The 23,469-nt window shown below is 44.4% G+C and overlaps 1 protein-coding gene across 1 annotated transcript in view; it reads left to right on the top strand.

Annotated features, from left to right (window-relative positions):
* LOC141107529 (major histocompatibility complex class I-related gene protein-like) overlaps positions 1-23,469 on the top strand; it is a 79,810-nt gene that overhangs the window by 34,021 nt on the left and 22,320 nt on the right. The window contains exons 6-7 of the mRNA XM_073598324.1: positions 2,977-3,084; positions 18,417-18,527. Of these exons, the coding sequence (XP_073454425.1) occupies positions 2,977-3,084; positions 18,417-18,527 (219 nt within the window). The remainder of the gene's footprint in view (positions 1-2,976; positions 3,085-18,416; positions 18,528-23,469) is intronic.

Below are 23,469 nucleotides of genomic sequence, written 5' to 3'. Positions count from 1 at the left end.
GGAAAGCATAAACAATAGGAGATTGCATAAGGTAAAAACTGACAACGTTGTCACTTAAAAACACATGCCCATGAGCTCAGCCATATCCCAGCCATCCACACGTGTCAATCATCTCAAGTCATTAAGTGTGACTTAATATATAATGCTTACATATGTTTAGGCGAGGTGAGTTCCCGGGAAACCTTGGTAGCACAAGTCGGTACCCGTATTGTGCTTAACCATGGACCTCCAGACTCTCTATATGCCTATAGAGCTGCTGCATTAAGTCTTTACAATGTTAAAGAAAGCATTGGTTATCTCTGACAAATAAATGCACTGTCAATCATAGAGATAATATATAAAAAAAAAAAAAAAAAATGCAGCACGCTGTGATGCAAGCATGCGACTCGAGTCAAGGAGAAACAATAGATCCACAACAAGCCTGTTAGTCATTCAGCACTATGTTTCCATGAAACATTAAAGATAGCATCACATATAGATTGGATAGGAAAATATAGTCAGCTGAGTCAAAATACAGAGCCTCCAAAAAAAAAATGTTTTAAATGTTCAGGCTGTGATTGCTTGCTGGATATACCGGTTGAAAAGAGACTCACTGTTTAGATGATATTAGATTGGTCCTCAATAGCAGCGACAAGGTGGTGAATCTAGAGTCCTTTGCAGGGGTCCACAGGTGTGCAGGATGCAAATCTCTGTATTCCTAGTCCTGGTGACACACACAGGATGTTATCCACTCAAAACCAGCATGGGGCCGCCAGGCCATGCGTTTTTTTACTACCATCTGTGTTTTTATCATCTTTATGTGAGTAGTTTGTGTTTGAACACAAAAATTAAATCTTATACTTAAGCAGTGAGCACTTAGATCTTTTCTTTCTACCCATAACATGGCGTCCTTGCTGAGATCTAAGGAGATATGGGAGAAGTTTATGGTCCGTGTTAACCCTTTTGATACCCGCTTGCATGACCACCTGTTTGCACGGGGGTCCATGCCATAAGGTGCAAGTGATTAGTTAGACCGGAGGTGGAGGGATTGTCACGCTACTGTGGGAAAAAAATTACTTACGTCAGTGCTACAGTTTGAATTTAAAACATATTTGTGTGTACTGTGAAGTTAAGTCCTGGATTGTGGAAACTAACTAGTGTCGGGTGATTGTATATAGTGTATACCACATTTACCACTGACTAATGCAGAGTTGCAATGCAAGGAGATCAGCTAAAAGTAGTTGGATCTGTATGTGCATTATAATTAATCAAAAATAGTCGATTAATCAATTTTAAAAAAATCATACACGAAAATTTTAATTAGTAACAGCCCTAGTTTTTTCCTATGGGGTGTCAGCCTTGTCATTTTTTGGTAGCCAGAGACAGTTTCAAGTCCTCAAGTTACATTCAAACTACGTTTGGGGGCATCCCATACCTTCCCATCCCTATCCAGTTTATCCCCTAATAAAATCAAAAACAAAGCAAAGCACCCTGGACTGGTTTTTGACTACTGAGTAAATGCTGGAAAATTCCTGTTGCCTGGCTGTGCATGTGAGAGAGAACCCAAAAATCCAGCGGCCCTTACAGGGGTAGTGGTATGTTTGTATTTGCCATCACCTTTCCATTATGTTTTGTTGACTATGTTCCCTGTGACAAATAGCCTTTCTAACCTACTTTCTTACTCTAGCCAAAAAAATGCCTTTACATAGGCTTAAAGTTAAAATCAGCTTTAAGATAAAGACCTGACTGGTACCCAGCTCAGTTTTCAGGCGTATCAATTGCAGTATGGACCACCACTATAGAGGACTGAGTTTTCTGCAGCAAAGCAAAGTTATTTCAGGACTTTTGTTTTTATGACTTGGGTACAGTAATGGGGTGGTGGTTTAATCAAGACAGGCTCAAAATTTTTTTTTAGTTTTCCATGAGTTCTTGTTAGAAACAAACCCCTTTAAATAAAGGCCACCTGTTAAAAATGTATTTTCATTACCGTATATACTCGAGTATAAGCCGAACCGAATATACTGTAAGTCGAGGCACCTAATTTCACCACAAAAAACTGGGAAAACTTATTGACTCGAGTATAAGCCTAGGGTGAGAAATGCGCAGCTACTGTAAGTGGAAAAGAGGGTCAACAATGCCCATTTGCAGCCTCACTGTGCCCATTTGCATGCCTCACTGTGCCCATTTGTAGCCTCACTGTGCCCATTTGCAGCCATAGGTCCCCCAAACTTCAAACTTGGTAGTCAAGGGTTCCTAGATGCCCCCTAGCTGCAGCCAAAATTTGGGGTCTCTGAACCCAAAGGGTCCTGAAATGACATTGCTGCAGATGGACACAGTTGACCGACTTTTGGGCCCTGTATCTTGGGGGCACTTGGTGCTAGGAACCCCAAATTTGGTGTGCAAACCCAGTGGAACTAGCACTACAGCATATCCAAAGCTGGGGTTCCTAGTACCAAGTGGATCAGAGATTTAGGGGCACAAAATTGGTCCAGAAAATGTCAAGCACTTTTCTGCAACAGAGAATGACATTTTCTGAACCGATATTGGGATATGTTGTAGTGCTAGTTCCACTGGGTTTGCACACTAAATTTCGGGTTCCTAGCACCAAGTGGCCCCGAGACACGGGGCCCCAAAATCAGTTCGGAAAATGTCAAGCACTTTTCTGCAGCAGAGAATGACATTTTCTGAACCGACTTTGGGGCCCCGTATCTCGTGACCACTTGGTGTTAGGAACCCCAGCTAGATCCAGTGGGTTTGTACATCAAATTTGGGGTTCCTAGCACCAAGTGGTCCTGAGATACGGGGCCCCAAAGTCGGTTTGGAAAATGTCATTCTCTGCTGCAGAAAAGTGCTTGGCTCGAGTATAAGCTACTTATACTCGAGTATATACGGTATATTGGAGACTGGTAAATAAACTGTATCTCCAGTCTTGACATACTTGTATCTAATTTTACATTTCCAGAGAATGTCAATTAAAATGTTCTCATTTTTCTTTAGCTATCAACTCAAGGACCTTAAAACATCTAGTAACTGATGTCCCGGACCCACCAGAGGAGTCTGTATCAACATGTATAATATATGAACATTTGCTGCATTTTGGTACTAGTGAGTATTTACTGTTTGTATAGAATATTAATTTATAACATGTAGCGATTGCCATTTTAGAACAACACAATTTAACTAATTCAGCTCCGAAAGGTTTCGCTCCCTTCATGACCAGGCCATTTTTTGCGATACGGCACTGCGTTGTTTTAACTGACAATTGCGCGGTCGTGCGATGCTGTACCCGAATAAGATTTATGTCCTCTTTTTCCCACAAATAGTTTTTTGGTGGTATTTGATCATCTCTGCGGTTTTATTTTTTGTGCTATAAACAAAAAAAAAGAGCGACAATTTTGAAAAACAAATTATTATTTTTTACTTTCTGCTATAAAACATATCCAATAAAAAATCTAATTTCTTTATCAATTTAGGCCAATATGTATTCTGTTACATATTTTTTGGTAAAAAAAAAATCCCAATAAGCGTATATTGATTGGTTTAGGCAAAAGCTATAGCATCTACAAACTATGAGATAGATACATTTATGGACTTTTTTTTTCCTTTTTGTTTTTTTTTTTTACTAGTAATGGCGACGATCAGCAATTTTAAGTAGGACTGCAATATTATAGTAGTATACTACAAATCGGCCACCTAACTGACACTTTTGACACTTTTTGGGGACCAGTGACACTACTACAGTGATCAGTGCTTAAAAAAATTCACTGTCACTGTATTAATGACCATGTCAGGGACAAGATTAACATCAGGGATGTTTAAAGGATTAAATGTGTTCCCTGGGAGTGCTTTCTGGGGGGATAGTTTAATCAAAGTAAGATAGAGACCCGTGTTCCTGCTTGTCAGAAACACAAGATCTCTGTCTTCCTTACTAGCAGAACGGCAATCCACCTTGTTTACATAGGCAGACTGCCATTCTGCCTCTCTGGGAACGATCGCCGGACCCCACTGATTGGCTCCCCCTGTGTCCAATCACAGCAGGAGCGGGGCTCTGGTGGCGCGTACCCCAGACTCGAGGAAAAGAATAACGTACAAGTATGTGATTTTGTGCTTAATGGCTGCCCTGCCGCAGTATATGTACATGGGACGGTCCTTAAGCGGTTAAAAAGTTTGCGCCATTAACAAAAAGGAGCTGTGACTTATTATTATTATTATTATTATTATTACGTATGATTTTGCAGCTTACTAAATCTTAGATGTCAAGGCTGCATTCTTTTTTCTTTTTTAGGTTTTCTTTCCTTTGTTTCACCTGGTGATCCAGCCAGTAAGCCTGATGTTTTTCATCAGAACAAGCTCTTCTGCAAATGTAGCAGTTAGTGTTAGAGACAAACCATTTACCACTGACCAGATTGCTTACAACGATTCGCTTTTATTTATTTATGTAAAACCTTTATCCCAAAAGAAAAAAAAAATGGTGCTGTACAGTAACTGCTTGTGTAACTGCCGTGTTATCTGGAGTTTGGCTTTAATTTGTTAGTGTATCTAAATCTGCTAGTACATCAGACACTCCCCGCCCTCTAGACCGACAATGCAGCTGTCCAAAGGTGCCCCCTGTGCTCCTTCATCCAGAATGGAGGCACTCTAATACAGGAGGTGTGTTATTGGCCAGATCACCAGCTGAATACAGAGGGGAAAAGCCTAAAAAAAGAAAACGAATGCAATCTAATCACAGCACGGGTCAGCAGGGGGCGTGTGCGCGCTCGCCCGACACCTGGAAGAAAGACCGCAGCGTACGGGTACATTGCCTAGCCTGGCTGTGCCACCCACCCGCAGTAGATGTACTGTTGGTGAGCAGCAAGTGGTTAAAATGTATTTTCCCCGTATTGGAGACACTGGATAAATAAACTGCATCTAATGACTGGTAAGCTGCAATATATTATATTTTTGGTTTTGAGGTTTAATACCACTTTAACTATTTAAAAAGCTCTAAATGAATGTATCTATTAATGTATATATTTACACATATTTATTCTTTTATGTAATGGTCATTTTCATACCTAACCTCGTTTTTTTCAATCAAAAATGTAGAGTTCATTATCTATGGATGTAATAGGCTGCTGTGCGTCATCTTATAAGTCTGTTTGCCATGTAAGGTTACTTTCACACTGATCTGTAGCAAGAACGGGATAAAAACGCATAGCCATTTTTGTTGTGATTTTTGACGCAATGCGTTTTTTTACAGGACATTTGATTAAAAAAAACACATCAAAAAGGCAATGCATTTTTGATGCGTTTTAAATGCATTTCAATGGGGGGTGCATTTTTTTTTTTTTTCATTGACCAAATATGCACTAGAAATTCGGAAGCAGGGTTTTTTACACCGCAACGAAGGCGCAACGGACCAGTGTGAAGACATACTTAGAATTTAAAGGGAAGCATTTACCGTATTTTTCGCTCCATAAGACGCATCTGACCATAAGACGCACCTCGGTTTCAGAGGAGGAAAACAAAAAAAAAAAACATTCTGAACCAAATGGTGTACTAAAATATTTTCCAGTGCCCATGAATTGCAGCCTGACCAGTGCCATAAACGCTGCGTCTTATGGTGCGGAAAATACGGTACCTTAAGCTTTTTTGCGCTTTTTTTTTCTTACGCAAAAACCCATCAAAAACGACTCATTGTGAAAGTAGCCTTAGGCTCGGTTCACACTGCCACGACTTAGGAGACCCCAAGTCACGTGACACGTGAAATCTCACGTTAGTCAATGAGAACTGTCTTAATTAGCACTACTAAAATCACTCTGGCTTTGGAAAAGTTTCCTGTACTACTTTAAGGTGACTTCTATCCGACTTGTGCCCATAGACTTCAATGAAAGTCGCCTCCAAGTCGGATCCTCATCTATATTGATGTGATTTGGATTTGACATTTCAGGCATTCCCTGAAAGTTGCTTCATCTGGATGTTGTAACAACCAGGCAGGGGGCAGAAGGGGCAGATGCCCTGGGCGGTACAATTTTCTGGAGGGAGGGGGAGCACAGGTGAAGTGCCAGCAGTGTGCTCCACAGTACACACTAGCCGATGCCGCTAATCGTCTCTGTACTGTCTGTACCTTTTACTATAATGTGCTGAGTGCACTTCTGCACCCGACACAAGCCTAGACAGATCGTCACTTCACCAACCCTCCCCTGTCAGCGCTTCACCCCCCCTATGAAGGCACTGATTTGTAGCCCCGTCCCGGCAGTGTGACGTCACTCACCGCCTGAGGCAGGATGGGAGGAGCTTAGAGAGCTGAAGCTGTGCCTGCGACCTCTAGAGGAGCGCCGAGGAGGAACCAACAAAGTGTATATATCACACAAAAGTAAGAACGAAGCACTGCTAATGATTGCCAAATGCCAAGTTGTAACATCAAGTTGTACTCAAAATATAAATATATAAATTAATATACATATATATTAATATAAATATATAAATTAATATACATATATATTAATATAAATATATAAATTAATACATATATATATATATTAATATAAATATATATAATGCCAGTGCATAATATCCATTTCATATGAGTGCACAGAGCCGAGGAACTAAAGCTGGACATATTCTAGTAGAATAAGACCCCATACACACTATACAACTTTTGTTGTTTGATTTCCTTTAGATTTACCAAAACCATGTAGTGCAAGGGCCTGCCTGATTGCATACAAATTGAAACTCTTCAATTCATATTATATGGTTTTGGTAAATCTGGAGGAAAAAAATCTACAGAAAATTGTATAGTGTGTATCCAGCTTTACAGTGTATGTTCAATTCTTTTCACTTTAGGAACATTTGTTCGATTTTCTTATTGTTAGTGGAGTCAAATCAATGTTTGGTTTTTCAACCGCAGTGACAGAGGAGCAAGATGGAAAAAAAAATTTCATGAACAAATTACTTTCCAACAGTGTATGTGTTTTTTGTTCAGAAAATGACATTTATTTCAAAATCAAAATGTAGAAAGCAAAAGGAAATTTTGAACTAATTGAACCACATCGAGCCATCAGATGTACTGAGAATTTTCATAGAAATTTTTGTAAGTTTCATTAAAAAAATCCAATAGTGTTCAGCCAGCTTAAAACTCTCTTCAGGTCTAAATCAGGCCGGGTTCACATACAGTGTGTGCGACCGCTTTCCAGCCTGGGGTCCAGTGCATTTCTGTTCACCGGTTCAGGTGCGATTCAGGTCTAAATTATTGCCTCTGAACCGGACCCAAAAGCTCACCGGACCCTTTTAGAATCTGCACCCGGACCTGTGTGAACTGGCTCCATAGAGAGTCGGTCACTCACATGTCATGTGAATTGGATGCGGTGAAGACACATATGTAAACTCAGCCTCAAGCAGAAAAACAAACTTCTTCCTGATAATGATATCGTTCTCTTAGTGACAACAAACACATTTCTTCTGTTACATATAATTGTTAAACCTCAATCTCAAGCCAGTTATAACAAAGGCATTTGCATATTTACAATTTCCTTAGTAACAATTCCTTATACACAACACAATTTTCACAGCTTCACGAGATCACACAATGACCACTAACACTCTCACACCTCTATAGCAGAGCAGTTTTTACATTTCTACTATGGGTCTAAAATAACAAAAGTAATACAATTTTTTTTTTTTTTTGTATCAACAAGGTTTTCTCTTGGTAATATTGTCTTGCAAAAATATTTTATTTTTCAAACAAGAAAGTGCTTCTATAACAGCGGTAAAGCGCCGCTAAAACTAACGGCACTTTACCGCTAACGCCCGCGCCGTCCCAGTGTGAAAGGGGTCTAATGTCGCGTACACACGACCGGACTTTTCAGCATCAAAGGTCCGACAGTCTTTCTGACGGACTTTCGACAGAGTTACGACGGACTTTTGAATGACCAGACTTGCCCACACGTGATTGGACTAAAGTCTGTTGGAAAGTCCATTGGTTGGAACGTGATGACGTACGACGGGACTAAAATAAGGAAGTTGATAGCCAGTAGCCAATAGCTGCCCTAGCGTCCTTTTTTATCCGTCGGACTAGCATACAGACAAACGGATTTTTCTACCAGACTCGAGTCCGTCGGAAAGATTTGAAACATGTTCTATTTCTAAAGTCCGTCTGATTTTTGACAGAAAAGGTCCGATGAAGTCCACACACGGTCGGATTCGTTCCGTCGGACTGTCTGATCGAAAAGTCCGGTTGTGTGTACGCGGCTTTAAAGGTTTTTTGGGCGCATGCTCCCACGGTCCCACCCACCTGCTCCCCTGTGATTTGACACAGCAGGAGACTGTCAGCAGATCCCAGCCAATGATTCATGGCTGGGACCTGCTGATCGGCTGTGTCAAATCACAGCCCAGAGCTCTGTGTTGATAATCAATACAGGGCACTTTACAGAGGGAATGATCACTTTTTTTTTTTTCCTTTTCCCTGCAAAGCGGGAAAAAGAACAAATCGATCTTCAGTAAAAAGCAGCCCACACAGGAAAGTTTCTGATCGCCGCCATTCCTAGTATAAGAAGAATTGATTTGAATACATATAATTAAAATGTTTGTATTGTTTTAAGTATTTTCTTGTTTTGAAATGACACTGACTCTTTCTTTACACCCTTGGGGGGTCGGGGGGGGGGCGGGGCATTTGCCATCTTCGCCCTGGGCACCGTATGACCTTGTCCCGGCACTGGTTGGGAGTGCACTTGGAAGTCGCTGTAGATCTGAGAAGAAGATCTGGAAGGTGGGGAAGCTCTGCTGATTTTATCATCCAATCATGTGCAAGCAAAATGCTGTTTTTTATTTTCCTTGCATGTCCCCCTCAGATCTACAGTGACTGCACTTCCAATTGCATCTGCAGTGCACAGTGGATTTTTCTTTAGTAAATAATCCCCTAAAATTACTTTTCTATTACAAAGCACAGGGAAGCTACACTAAATTGTCAAAAGTATTGGGACGCCTGCCTTTACACACACATGAACTTTATTGGCATCCTTGTCTTAGTCCGTAGGGTTCAATATTGATTTGGCCCACCCTTTGCAGCTATAACAGCTTCAACTCTTCTGGGAAGGCTGACCACAAGGTTTAGGAGTGTGTCTATGGGAATGTTTGACCATTCTTCCAGAAGCACATTTGTGAGGTCAGGCACTGATGTTGGATGAGAAGGCCTTCCTCCACCCCAAAGTCGCTCATCCATGTCTTTATGTATCTTGCTTTGTGCCCTGGTCCAAATCATTTTGGTGGAGGGGGGATTATGGTGTGGGGTTGTTTTTTCACGGGTTGGGTTTGGCCCCTTAGTTCCAGTGAAGGGAACTCTTAAGGTGTCAGCATAACAAGACATTTTGGACAATTTCATGCTCCCAACTTTGTGGGAACAGTTTTGGGGATGGGCCCTTCCTGTTCCAACATGACTCCACACCAGTGCACAAAGCAAGGTCCATAAAGACATGGATGAGAGAGTTTGGGGTGGAGGAACTTGACTGGGCTGCACAGAGTCCTGATCACAACCTGATAGAACACCTTTGGGATGAATTATAGTGGAGACTGCAAACCAGGCCTTCTCATCCAACATCAGTGCCTGACCTCACAAATGTGCTTCTGGAAGAATGGTCAAACATTTCCATAGACACACTCCTAAACCTTGTGGACAGTCTTCCCAGAAGAGTTGAAGCTGTTATAGCTGCAAAGGATGGGCCAACTCAACAGGGCCTGCCATCAGGGGGATACAGCCCAGGGGTGGATCCAGAGTCTAGTCACGGGAGGGGCACTGCCAGAAAATATATTTTTTTGGGGTACATCTATCGGGGAAATGGCTGGTGTTGGCGCTTCAATCACCACGGCACCATGGTTGTTATGGTGTCAGGATGATTGAAGCGCATTACTATTATTACATTGTTATAAAAAATTAAATAGTTTAACTCACCATAATGCAGAATCAGTGGAAGCCCCGAGTGTGTCACTTGCCACGTCACCTGTCACCAGATGCAGATTGTCACTTGCCACGTCGCATGCCACATGTTGCGGATTGTCTCTTGCCACGTCGCCTGTCACCAGATGAAGATTGTCACTTGCCACCTGCTAAGGTGGTCTCTTGTGTCCCAGAGACAGGCAGCAGAGAAATGTTGTAGTCCCCATTAGTATAGAATCCCCCCTCAGTGCAAAGCCCCCATTAGTATAGAATTCCCCGTCAGTGCAGAGCCCCCATTAGTATAGAATCTCCCCTGAGTACAGAGCCCCCCATTAGTATAGAATCCCCCTCAGTGCAGAGCCCCCCATTAGTATAGAATCCCCCCTCAGTGCAGAGCCCCCATTAGTATAGAATTCCCCGTCAGTGCAGAGCCCCCATTAGTATAGAATCTTCCCTGAGTACAGAGCCCCCATTAGCATAGAATCCCCCTCAGTGCAGAGCCCCCCATTAGTATGGAACCCCCATTAATATAGAATCCCCCCTCAGGGCAGAACCCCCATTAGTATAGAATCCCCCCTCAGTGCAGAGCCCCCATTAGTATAGAATTTCCCGTCAGTGCAGAGCCCCCATTAGTATAGAATCCCCCCTGAGTACAGAGCCCCCCATTAGTATAGAATCCCCCTCAGTGCAGAGCCCCCATTAGTATAGAACCCCCATTAATATAGAATCCCCCTCAGGGCAGAACCCCCATTAATATAGAATCCCCCCTCAGTGCAGAGCCCCCCCCATTGGTATAGAATCCCCCTCAGTGCAGAGCCCCCATTAGCATAGAATCCCCCCTCAGTGCAGAGCCCCCCATTGGTATAGAATCCCCCCTCAGTGCAGAGCCCCCCATTAGTATAGAATCCCCCTCACTGCAGACCCCCCATTAGCATAGAATCCCCCTCAGTGCAGAGCCCCCCATTGGTATAAAATCCCCCTCAGTGCAGAGCCCCCATTGGTATAGAATCCCCCTTCAGTGCAGAGCCCCCCATTAGTATAGAATCCCCCCCTGCACATGTCAACCCACATATACATAAATTTTACAGACCTCAGAACAGCGCGGGCGATTCACACATCCGTGTGTGTCCCTCGGGCTCCTCCTCCTCCTGTGTGGATGTAAACAGAGAGGAGGGGGAGGCGGCTTCAGCCCGCTGCGCTGAGGGATACAGCGCAAGACCTGAGGAGCAGATCAGGTCAGCGGGTGGTGTTAGTGGTGCGTGCTGCTACCTACGGGTGTCACCCCTCTGGCGGGTGTCACCCGGGTGCGGACCGCACCCCCCCGCACCCACCTAACAACGCCACTGCCGCTGTCTCTCACTTACGGAGCTGCCTGCCGGCTCACTCACCCGCATTTCTCGGAGGGGGCAATTGCCCCGTTGCCCCCCCCCCCCGGATACGCCCCTGATACAGCCGTCACAACTGTGAGGGGTCCGGGGCCAGAAGAAGGACAGACGGGTGAAGCGGATCCATGCTGTGCATTATAGAACCGATTTCACAGCTTCTGCTGTTCTTGTGTTACTGAGCTCAGACATTGAGCATTTTACTGCCACCTCTGGCTACTATGTGTATGTGCACCCCTCGTGTGATTTGTACTGAGCTTCTCAGCAACATGTCAGCTTTGTGAAAACAAGCTGGGACCAGGTAGGAAGAAATTCTTTACAAATAGGGGCTGTGAGGGAAAGGGAGGGGGGCTGTTTGTGTACAGGGAGGGGCCAGAGCCTTGTGTGTTTACAGATTTGTGTATGTGAGGGGCTGCCATATATACAGGTGTGTGTGGGGGGGGCTGACATATATACAGGTGTGTGTGGGGGGGGCTGCCATATATACAGGTGTGTGGGGGGGGCTGACATATATACAGGTGTGTGGGGGGGCTGACATATATACAGGTGTGTGGGGGGGGCTGACATGTATACAGGTGTGTGGGGGGGGCTGACATATATACAGGTGTGTGGGGGGGGCTGACATATATACAGGTGTGTGTGGGGGGGCTGACATATATACAGGTGTGTGTGGGGGGCTGACATATATACAGGTGTGTGGGGGGGGGCTAACATATATACAGGTGTGTGGGGGGGCTGACATTTATACAGGTGTGTGTGTGGGGGGGGCTGACATATATACAGGTATGTGGGGGGGCTAGCATATATACAGATGTGTGTGGGGGGCTGGCATATATACAGGTGGAGGCGCTGGCATATATACAGGTGTATGTGTGTGGGGGCTGACATATATACAGGTGTGTGGGGGGGGGCTGACATATATACAGGTGTGTGTGGGGGGGGCTGACATATATACAGGTGTGTGGGGGGGGCTGACATATATACAGGTGTGTGTGTGGGGGGCTGACATATATACAGGTGTGTGGGGGGCTGACATATATACAGGTGTGTGGGGGGGCTGACATATATACAGGTGTGTGGGGGGGGGCTGACATATATACAGGTGGAGGCGCTGGCATATATACAGGTGTATGTGTGTGGGGGCTGACATATATACAGGTGTTGGGGGGGTGCTGGCATATATACAGGTATGTGGGGGGCTGACATATATACAGGTGTGGGGGGGTGCTGGCATATATACAGATGTGTGTGGGGGGCTGACATATATACAGGTGGAGGCGCTGGCATATATACAGGTGTATGTGTGTGGGGGCTGACATATATACAGGTGTTGGGGGGGTGCTGGCATATATACAGGTGTGGGGGGCTGACATATATACAGGTGTGGGGGGCTGACATATGTACAGGATTGCGGGGGGGGGCTAAGTACGTACAGGTGAGGTGGCCGGTGTGCGTATTCAGTAGGATGGCCAGTGGGCAAGCCCTGGGGAATGTTGTTGGTCAGGCTCGGGGGGGAGGGGTGCCAGGCCTAAAGCTGTGTAAGGGGCCCAAAAATTTCTGATGGTTGCCCTGCAACTCAATAGTGAACCCTTCAGACTAATGCCCCGTACACACGGTCGGATTTTCCGATGGAAAATGTCTGATCGGAGCGTGTTGTCAGAAATTCCGACCATGTGTGGGCTCCATCAGACATTTTCCATCGGATTTTCCGACACACAAAGTTGGAGAGCAGGAGATAAAATTTTCCGGCAACAAAATCCGTTGTCGGAAATTCCGATCGTGTGTACACAAATCCGACGGACAAAGTGCCACGCATGCTCAGAATAAATAAAGAGATGAAAGCTATTGGCCACTGCCCCGTTTATAGTCCCGACGTACGTGTTTTACGTCACCGCGTTCAGAACGATCGGATTTCCCGACAACTTTGTGTGACCGTGTGTATGCAAGACAAGTTTGAGCCAACATCCGTCGGAAAAAATCCTAGGATTTTGTTGTCGGAATGTCCGAACAAAGTCCGACCGTGTGTACGTCCTATAAGACTGGGATGCCAGGTTCCTGTGCGTGTAAAGGCAGGCGTCACAATACTTTTGACAAAGTAGTTTATCTATAAATTAAATACAAGTGTTTTTTTTATGTGTCACTAAAAAAAATAAATAAGACCCCTTTCACACGCGGGTGGTTTTCAGGCGCTTTAGCACTGGAAATAGCCTCTGTCTAAGCGCCTGAAAACCTTTCAAACCATTCATTCCAGTGTGAATTTTCACACTCGGTGGTGCGTTTTGCGGGATGTTCTGAAAATTCCTGCAAGCAGCATCTTTGGGGGGGTTGGGAGCAATGTATTTAGTGCTCTCAAAACGCCCGTGCTCATTGGAATGAATGTTTGAAAAGCTCTTTGAATGTGCTGCAAAAAAAAAGTTTATAACCCTTTTTTGGGGGTTAAAAGCGCCCCGCTAGCGGCTGAAAAGCGCCTTAAACAGTGCTAAAGCGCTGCTAGAACAAGTGGTGCTTTAGCGCTAACGGACAGTGCTTTCAGTGTGATAGCACTTTAAACAAAATTTTAAAAACCTGTGTAAGAAAAGTGTATATACTTACCTAGTCTCAGCATCCTGCTGTGGTCCAGTCATATGGACTGGTGTCTGCAAGCGGGGGGGCTGCAGGGGAGAGGAGAGAGCGCTCAGCAATGGCTGGGAAGATGCCCGGTAGTAGTGAAATCACTAATAGGCTCCCATGGCCCATGTCAGCAGTGCTTCCTCTCCTCTGCAGCCACCGCTGCCTGACAAAGGGGAGCCCAATCACGTGATTGGACAAGAGCAGGCTGAAAATAGGAAAGTACAGTACATACATCTTTATTACACAAGTTAGTCAGTATAGGTGTTGGTGGGGAGGGCACATTTTTAAGACTATTTAGGTTATGCCTGGAATTCTACCTTAAAGGAGAAGTACGGCCAAAGCTCATTTGGCTGTATGTCTTCTGTGGATCACAGGAGTGCAATTCGTTTTGCACCCCTGTGACCCCTTTTCAGTAGATAGCAGGCGGAAGCCCGCTGTCTGCTGACCTCACAGAGCCAGTCCAGGATGGGGGAAAATCACGACAATGGAGCCTGGATCCACCCACATGGCTGGACCGGTGTTCTGTTGAGAAGTGCCCCCCATAGAATAGTGCCCGGGACGAACTGCGCATGTGACGTACGTCATAGCACAACAGCTGATTTTACGATCACGTAAAACGTAGACGTAACCATGATGCATGCGCACATCGTAGGGGGCATCTCTCAATGGATGATACCATTTTACGGGCACAATTGAAACCTATATAAACAGCGGGGGAGAGCGTAGTTCTCAGATTGTGCCTCGCTGTTGCTGGGCGGCTTTACAGTGTGCAGATGCTCCGGTTTTGTGTGTGTTGCAGGGCGGCTTTGCTGTATTGACCGGCTGTTTTGCCTGTGTGAAAGGGCGGGTTGCAACACGGACAAAACCAGCTCTTCAACACAGCCATTAGCCACCCTCTATCAGCAGCAATGCACAATGTGAGAACTACGGCCTCCCCCCGCTGTTTGCATAGGTTTAAATTGTGCTTGTGAAATAGTATCTCCCATCGAGAGATACCTCCTACGATGTGCGCATGCGCCCTGGTTACGTCAGCCCAGCTGATCGGCAAATCAGCTGTTGTGCTGTTCCGTATGGCTAGGGCTGGGAGATTTTCTTAAAAAAAAAAAATCTTCGATTCTCTTAAAAAAAACTCGATTCACGATTCGAATCGAGTTTTTTTGGAAACCGCGCCGGTCCCGAGGCACTGCGGGCATGAGCTTTTAGGCGAGGCCGCGGCTTCGGCCTAGTCCGTGGCGTCCGGCCTCGCGTCCTAGGCCGAAGCCGCAGCCTCACCTAAAAACTCCTTGCCCGCAGCTCTTCAGGCCCAGCGCGGTGTTGGCGCCGGTCCGGAGGCGCTGCGGGCATGAGTTTTTAGGCGAGGCCGCGGCTTCGGCCTAGTCCGCGGCGTCCGGCCGTAGCCGTGGACTAGGCCGAAGCCACGGCCTCGCCTAAAAACTCATGCCCGCAGCGCCTCGGGGCCGGCGTGGTGAAAAAAAAAAATCTAAAAAAATCGATTTGCTTAAATTTTGAATCGATTTGACCTCTCAACTCGATTCAAGATTTAAATCGATTTTTTTCCCAGCCCTACGTACGGCGCATGCGCAGTACATCCTGGGCACTTCGACAGAACACCGGCACTCAGGTCAGCCTCTCAGCGTGCTACTGATAGCCTGAGCCTGCCACTCCTGTCCCCTCCACAGCCCAGCGCTCTAGTGAGCGAGGAGGGTGCAGAGCAGAGAGCGGTGACTGACAGTCAGCAGATCTCTGCTCACGGAGCTCTGAGAGCCGAGCGATCATCGATGTTTAATCGCTCGGTTCTCAGTGTTAGAGCCAGCGGGGGGACAGGTGCAGCATTGGACCAATGCTGCATCCACCTAGGTAAGTATGATTGTAAACAAAAAAATCCCCTACATTAGTAAAATCTAGAAATAAAAAAGCTTAAAAAATATGATAAGGGGAGAGAGGGAAGCATTCACTTGTGCTAATTAGGGTTACAAGAGTTAAAATAGGAGCAAAGTTTATTGATGAATTTATTTTACGTAATTCTATAAATAAATTAGTTAATAAATAAACCATGATACTTTTTTTTTATAGCAACTCTAAAATTACATTTCTATTATAAAGCACGACAAAAATTATTTATAAATTAAGTAAAAACATTTTTTAATGCATCGCTAAAAAATTAAACCAACAAAGAAAACTAAGATAAAAAAGTTTAAATGGTAATATTAAAAATAAAAACTAAAAATGAAACAAAAAAGATATATAGATAATGAAAAAATGGGATGAAGTAGTTTATTAGGACTGATTTGGGTTAACTAAGGTTTAGCAAGGGGTTAAATAGGAACACATTATTTATATTTAATCATTTTTATACTTGGTCAGCAAAGGTCACTGTAACCGATATCATATGCAGCTCATTGGTCAGCCCTTTGCTCTTCTATAAAAGAGTTTTTACAATGTGTGTACATAATAAATCTTCTTGTCACTGTTCTGCTATTTTCAATTTAGACAGAAGCAGAGATATTTGTTGTTATGATTATCATGTCCTTGCTCTCAAAATGACAGCTAGGATTTGTCGGTAAACATGGACAAGGAGGTACAGAGTAGATGTTTACCCCAAACAACCTACTTCGTGTAAAATAGTAAATGCAAAACACACATATATATATTATAAATAACTTTTTTTGTTTTGTAAGCGATCATGCGACCTCTGTTCTTAGCTGCATACGAGGCTTAAGCCTCGTACACGCGATCGCATTTCCATCGGACAAATCCGTGGAATTTTGTGCGAAGGGCGTTGGCCATGAACTTGTTCTGCATACAGACAGCAGAACTTTTTCAGCCAACATACACAAAACTACGTGGTTTTTCAGCTCTTTAGCGCCACCCTTTGGGAAACTTCTGCTAATGTTGTCTTATGGTTAGCATTGCTTCTGAGCATGCGTGTGTGTACTTTGGATTTTTTTTCCGACTGACTTGTGTACACACGATCGGATAATCCGACAAGACACATTTGTTGTCGGAAAATTTGAAAGCATGCTATAAAACATTTATTGTTGGAAATTCCGACAACAATTGTCCGATGGAGCGTACAAACAGTCAGATTATCCGACAAAATCCTTCCAGCACACATTTGTTGTCAGAAAATCAGATCATGTGTACAAGGCTTTAGAGAGTTAGCAGGAGACAGAGACAGCAGTACACTGATTCCGGGGGAGTGTATCCAAACAAGTCTGACCACTGGAGTCCAGGTAGGCTGAGCTCCAAAGTAAAAAGCAAAGAAACCTGACAACACTGAGATGGATGCGCTTCTATGCCCTGGCGTGGTCAGCTTGAAAGGGGACTGGCAGGATCCCCAAGAATTTCACACTTAGGAAGCAATGCAAAGAGAACAGGATACTTCTTCATACAAGTACATGGTACAGCAGGCACATAGGAATATGAAATGTTGGGGTTACATACACTAAAGTTCAAGACTGGTTAAGCCATCCTTTTAATTGTGGCTTTGTACAAAGAGGTTAATATTTTTCTTTACAAAGAAAGTGGTTGCTCATCTTCAGTGAAACATTTGAATGTGGATTTCTCAAACTTTGTTGGGTTTGGAAAAACACTTTCTGGTTCTGACAGATTCCAAGATTGTTATGACAGAGGTCTTGCTGTTGTGGGTCGGTTCTTGCATGCAGGTAAGTACAAAAAGACTATTGGATTTTAGGGGGCAAAATACTTTAAAATATTCAAAATTGTGTTAAGGCGATGCCAGACATCGCATGTGATTCACACGGCATTGCTTTGCAGATCACTTATGATGTATGGCTGAATTCGCATCACATTCGGACTAAGCTCGTGCAGGACCCTTTTTTGCCCGCACTGGACCAGTTGTTTGGTTTTTTTGGGGGGGTTAAAAATAATGACCGGCCTTGGATGCCAAATTTGTATGTACTAGGTATGTCACTATATAATTATATGTGTGTATGTCTCTAAGTGAACATTTCCTTATAGAGGATGATTCTGCATGTTCTCCATGTTAGGCCCCATGCACACTGGACCTTTGTTGCAGCTGCTTCTAGGAGCACCAGGCTTTTTTATTCCCTGCCTCTAAATTCCTCTGCATGCTAGCCTATGTGTCCATGCACACATAGGCTTTTAGCAGCGTTTAGTGGCACGTGTTTTCACAAACACTGTCAGTGCGTCCAGAAGGAGCAGAGTTTTGTCAGAAAAAGCATTGACTTGACTCAGCTAAACGCGTATGAATGCAACTAAACGCTAAGCACGTTTAACGCTTAAATTCTTATTCTGGCCAATGAAATAAATTAATGCCCCAGCTCTTAAAGCCCCTATAGACACACTCCTAAACCTTGTGGACAGCCTTCCCAGAAGAGTTGAAGCTGTTATAGCTGCAAAGAGTGGGCCAACTCAATATTGAACCCTACGGACGAAGACTGGGATGCCATTAAAGTTCATGTGCGTGAAAAGGCAGGCGTCCCAATACTTTTGGTAATATAGTGTGTGTACTACCCAACCCTATATTAACTGTACAGCACTTCCCATTCTAGGACTTTTGAGCATACATCAGAAGACAGAGAACAAGAAGACCACATCACCCTGGAACAAAAGGGGCATTGTGTTCCTGTGTCTCTCCCTCTTCCTACCCATCACATTTTGTGGTATGTTAACATTTACTGTATTTTATACATAACATACATTATGCAGATAATCTGCTATATAAAGTACATTCAAAATATTTGCTCTTGATCAATAATTTTATGGGAAATTAACACTACTGTTACCCTCAAGGTAACCATGGCCCATTGGAGGGAGATCATTTATTGCATTATTGATTCCTTTAAGAAAAGTGTTTTCTTAATTTTTTTGTGGACCTTTATACATATTTTTTAAAAGCAATGCTTTCCTTATACTCAATGTTAAAGAATAAGTGCATTTTAAAACAAAGTCCACTTATCCCTTTTGCCCCTTTAACATAAGTTAACCCACCCTTCACTTACACAGAAGCATACTTACCTCGGTCCATTGGCCATGGCCACCCATGTTTGTTTATATATTGGCTGGACCTGTGCTACTTCTATGGAACTGCCTCTCGCTATCTCTCGTCTCCAATTTTGGGACACAGCCCCATAGAAACTTTGTGGCTTTAATCCAAAGGCATTGCCAGGACATCGAGACTTGATGTGCTAGATTTAAACAAGCACTGGAGGCCTGGGCCACTGACTCTAAATAAGAAAGCATATATGAAGGGGCAGGTCAGGGTGAAGAGTTAGATAAGCTCACTTTTTTTTAAAGTGTACTTATCCTTTAAATTAGTTCCCCTATAGATCAACAATAACCAATACAAATATAGACAGGCCTCCAATCTAGACTGGTGTGAGTTGTTTAATTTGAAAGGTGTTTTATAACTCATCAAAGTAGTTTCCTTGGTTCCGATGAGCGAAAGGAACATATCTCAGTATTTACAGTATACCCACCCAGGCAAATCTGTCACCAGAGTCCAACCACAATGGTGTAAGGAAATGTGTCAAGGCAGATAAATAATGTAAAAGAGCCTTAAGGAAATGTAGATATTAATGTAAAAGAGAATGATGGGAGATGTGAAACCACCCTATTCTAATTTACCCAAATGTATCACTGTGGAGTTGTGTGATCAGGGATGGGTGGTAATTGTTTAGACATATGGCTGAAAGTGTAAATTGTTGTCCTAATGTCATGGCAAAGAACAGCATTATACAGTATGTTGCGATGCATTTCTTGAACCTAGTTAATTGATGACAATGAGTGGTAAATCCATCTTCAAAATTACAAATAAGTTCAGTTAAATGTGGCCAACAGCCCCATCTGCATCCTTACTGGGACACCATTATCAGAATATCTACATCTGACAGGAGTAGTCTAGGAAAATAATTCAGCATAGATTCTTCTATACTTGAGCCTACTCGATGTAAAAAGATGCAAATCCCTCTTAAAATACTTCCTTAATGCTGCATGTGCATGCATACCCACTAAATTGAGGGACCATTTATAACCCTTGGACAGCAGTAGTCAATAATTTACAAAGGGGGGGGCGTGTCCAAGATGGCGCACTGAGCGGACATATGTGAGAGAGCTCCACCGGGATCCAAGGCTTCCCTCCCCTTTCCAGGCACCTACGGACACAGACCTGAGGCTAAAAACTTCCCCATGTGATGCTGTTCCTCCCGGACACCGATAGGACGTGGTAAGAAGTATGTTTTCCCCAAGGTACCAGAGGAACCCATCCCAGACTGTGTAGACCGTGTGGGGGCCCGTGTGTGGCTCTCCATTAATATGGTGTCCCAGACAGAGTCCCAGGAGCAACCCTCGCTGTCACAGCCTGGCCTCACAGAGGTTTTAGCGGCCATTGCCAAATGCCACAATGGACAAAATGAGGTCCAGAATTTCTTTTGCTGATAAGCGCCTGAACCACACAGAAGACATAGTGGGTGAACACACTGCAGACCTATGCATGCTGCACACTAAGATTGAGCATTAGAATACAAAGTCGAGGAGGCTGAGAACCGTAATAGAAGGAACAACCTCCACATTGTAGGCCTGGAAGAGGGTGTAGAGGGTCCTCATCCGACTGACTTTGTGGGAAAATTCCTGCGCACCCTTTTGCCTTTAGCTCAATTCTCGCCCTTCTATGCAGTAGAGAGGGCCCACCACATTCCCCCTAGGACAGGCCCGCCAGGATCACCACCCCGTACTTTTATACTTAAAAATAAAATTGGACAATTGAAGATTTTCAATTTTTCTTTTTTCTTCTTTGTTGTTGGACTTTCACTAGATCTAATCATCAAGGAATTTATTTATATATATAATTTTTTTCACAATTTATATATGTATGTGTTAGTTTAATGCGCGGCTTTTTTTATTTTTATGTTGATTTTTTTTTTTTGCTTTTGGTGTACCCCACTTAAAGCCGCAGCTTCACTTTATTGATCTCTAGCGCAGTTTTTTTCTTTTTTCTACTTTTATACTTAAGTTTCTGAACTTTAGAGATCGGGATGAGGTACTCAGAGCAGCAAGGGTACAGGGAAATCTGGCGTACCAAAACAGCAAAATCCTAATTTTCCCTGATTACTCTGTGGAAACGCAGAAATTGAGACGCTCATTTGATCAAGTAAAAGCAGCCATGCAGCTCAAGGGTATCAAGTACAATCCAGCTCTCAAATTTTTGTTGTTGGATATTCCGACAACAAATGTCCGATGGAACCTACACACGGTCGGAATTTCCAACAAGCTCCCATCGAACACTCGTTGTCGGAAATTCCAAGCGTGTGTACGTGGCATAAAACTACACCCACTAGTTCACACCCCTAGCATTGGGTGTATAATATTTGGGGACTCAAGCATTCCTTTGTTGGGGTGGGGGATGCAGGGGGGGGGGTTTCATGTTTGGTTTGTTAATGTTTTTTGGTGTAACAGGTGCTTTATGTTGTAGGTGCTCAGAAAGGAAAGGTATAGTACTGTATCTATTGTTAAACCTGCTATGTCCAGGGCTGGGATGCTGCCCCCGTGAGCTTTCTCCCCTGGTCTGAACTTATTACATATTCCCCAAATGTCTCAGTTTACAATAATATCATGGAATGTGAGAGGCCTTAACTCCGCGATTAAGCGCCCCATGGTGTTCCGTTTCCTCCACAAACACAACCCACACATCTGTATTCTGCAGGAGACACACTTGCAGGGACACAAGACAATTTGCCTTCAAAAATCATGGGTGGGTCAGAACTATCACGCCACCTATTCCACATATGCTCGTGGAGGCAGCATCTTAGTCCGGAAATCTCTGCCCTTTAGACCTATTGAGGGGAAGGGCAAATTGCTGTGGGTGGTCTGAAGGGGGGGGGAGACCATCCAAATTCTATACCACTTTTACAGAACTCCTGACCCCTAAACTGATGAAGTTGCTTTCTGAATTTGCTTCCCTAGAGGTCCTACCTGACTCCATGAATGAAGCTATAATAGTGCTGGTCCCCACGCCAGGTAAAGATCCCCCAGACTGTTTGTCCCACAGACCCATCTCCCTACTGAACGTGGACGCCAAGATCTTTGCTAAGATCTTGGCCAACAGACTGATTCAAGTGATCGAGGACTTGATCAATATAGACCAGACAGGATTTATGCCAGGCAAAGAAACCAACATTAATATTAGACGACTCTTCCTAAATACATCTGTGAGACATGACAACCCGGGAACCAGAGTAATCTTCATTAGACTCTGTTGAATGGACCTATTTGGGGGAAGTATTGCGCCGGTTCAGGTTCAGACCTAAGTTTATCCATGACATCCGGCTCCTATACCAATTGGCTCTCAGAAACATTTGACCTTTTTCGGGGTACACAATAGGGATGCCCACTCTCCCCAGTCTGTTCATCTTGGCTCTGGAACCCCTGGCAATTTTGATCAGGGGTGCCCCGGATGTGCTGGGTTTTACGGCTGGGTAAGCTGGAAGAGCGACTATCCCTGTACGCGGATGACGCACTATTATACCTCAATGATGCGAGGACCTCGCTTGTTGCTGCACTAAGAATTTTTGATAACTTTCGGGGGTACTCGGGCATTAGAATTAACTTGTCCAAGTCGGTCCTGTTCCCCTTGGATGATGGAGCAGCTCACGGGGCCGCCTCCTCCCCCCTACGTTGGGTGGAGGAATTCTGATACCTGGGGGTCCTGGTGACCAAACGCCCCTCAAGTTACATAGTTAAAAATCTACTCCCTACCTTATCACCACTAGGCACAAAGTGCTCTGCATGGGCCAATCTACCTCGCAACCTCCTGGGTCGCATTAACTTGTTGAAAATGATTATGTTGCCCAAATTTAATTACATATTTCGGAACTGTCCGGTGTGGGTCCCTGGGGGAAATTGACAAGTGTATAGGCTCATTCATTTGGAATGGAGCAGTCCCTAGGTTGGCCCGACCCACATTGTGGCTGCCTGCCTAATTAGGAGGCCTAGCCCACCCCAATTTTCAGGTTTATTATTGGGCTGCAGTTTTAGTCACGGTTCAGTGGTCCAGGGATCCAAATCCAATGCCGTGGTCTGTCTGGAGGCATGCTGCCTGGGCTCACTGGCTGGGCTCCGCAGTTTTGACTACAGGGGACCCGGGGCATACGAGACAACACCGGGACCTACTAGGGCAACATGGAAGGTGTGGAATGCTGCCTGGCGGTGTTTCAAGTGACCAAATCAATGGCTGCCAGCACACCCTCTATGGGGAAACCCGAGCCTACCCCACCTCCGTACCATTCCAGATGTGTGGGCCAGATATGGCATTACTACCCTGGGCCAAGTTATGCCCCAGGGTACTTTGCTACAATTTGCAGATCTAAAGGCCAAATATGAACTCCCCCAAGCTGGATGTAATTCAGGTACCTGCAATTACACCATGCAACCAGGGCTCAATTTCCGAGTTTGCCTCTCCTCCAGGCTGATCCCATCGAAGAGCTTCTAGCCCCAGGTAACTGGACTAAACCTCTCTCCACCTTATACGGAGCACTCCTGGGCACTGACTCCCCCAAGCTATAGAAATTATGGGAATCATGGCACAGAGACATACCCTCACTGGACAGG

The sequence above is a fragment of the Aquarana catesbeiana genome, linkage group LG09 (genome assembly GCF_042186555.1).
Source record: "Aquarana catesbeiana isolate 2022-GZ linkage group LG09, ASM4218655v1, whole genome shotgun sequence".
Classification (NCBI taxonomy): Eukaryota; Metazoa; Chordata; class Amphibia; order Anura; family Ranidae; genus Aquarana; species Aquarana catesbeiana.
Note: the sequence above shows the minus strand (reverse complement) of the source record. Positions and strands in the feature narration are given on the sequence as shown.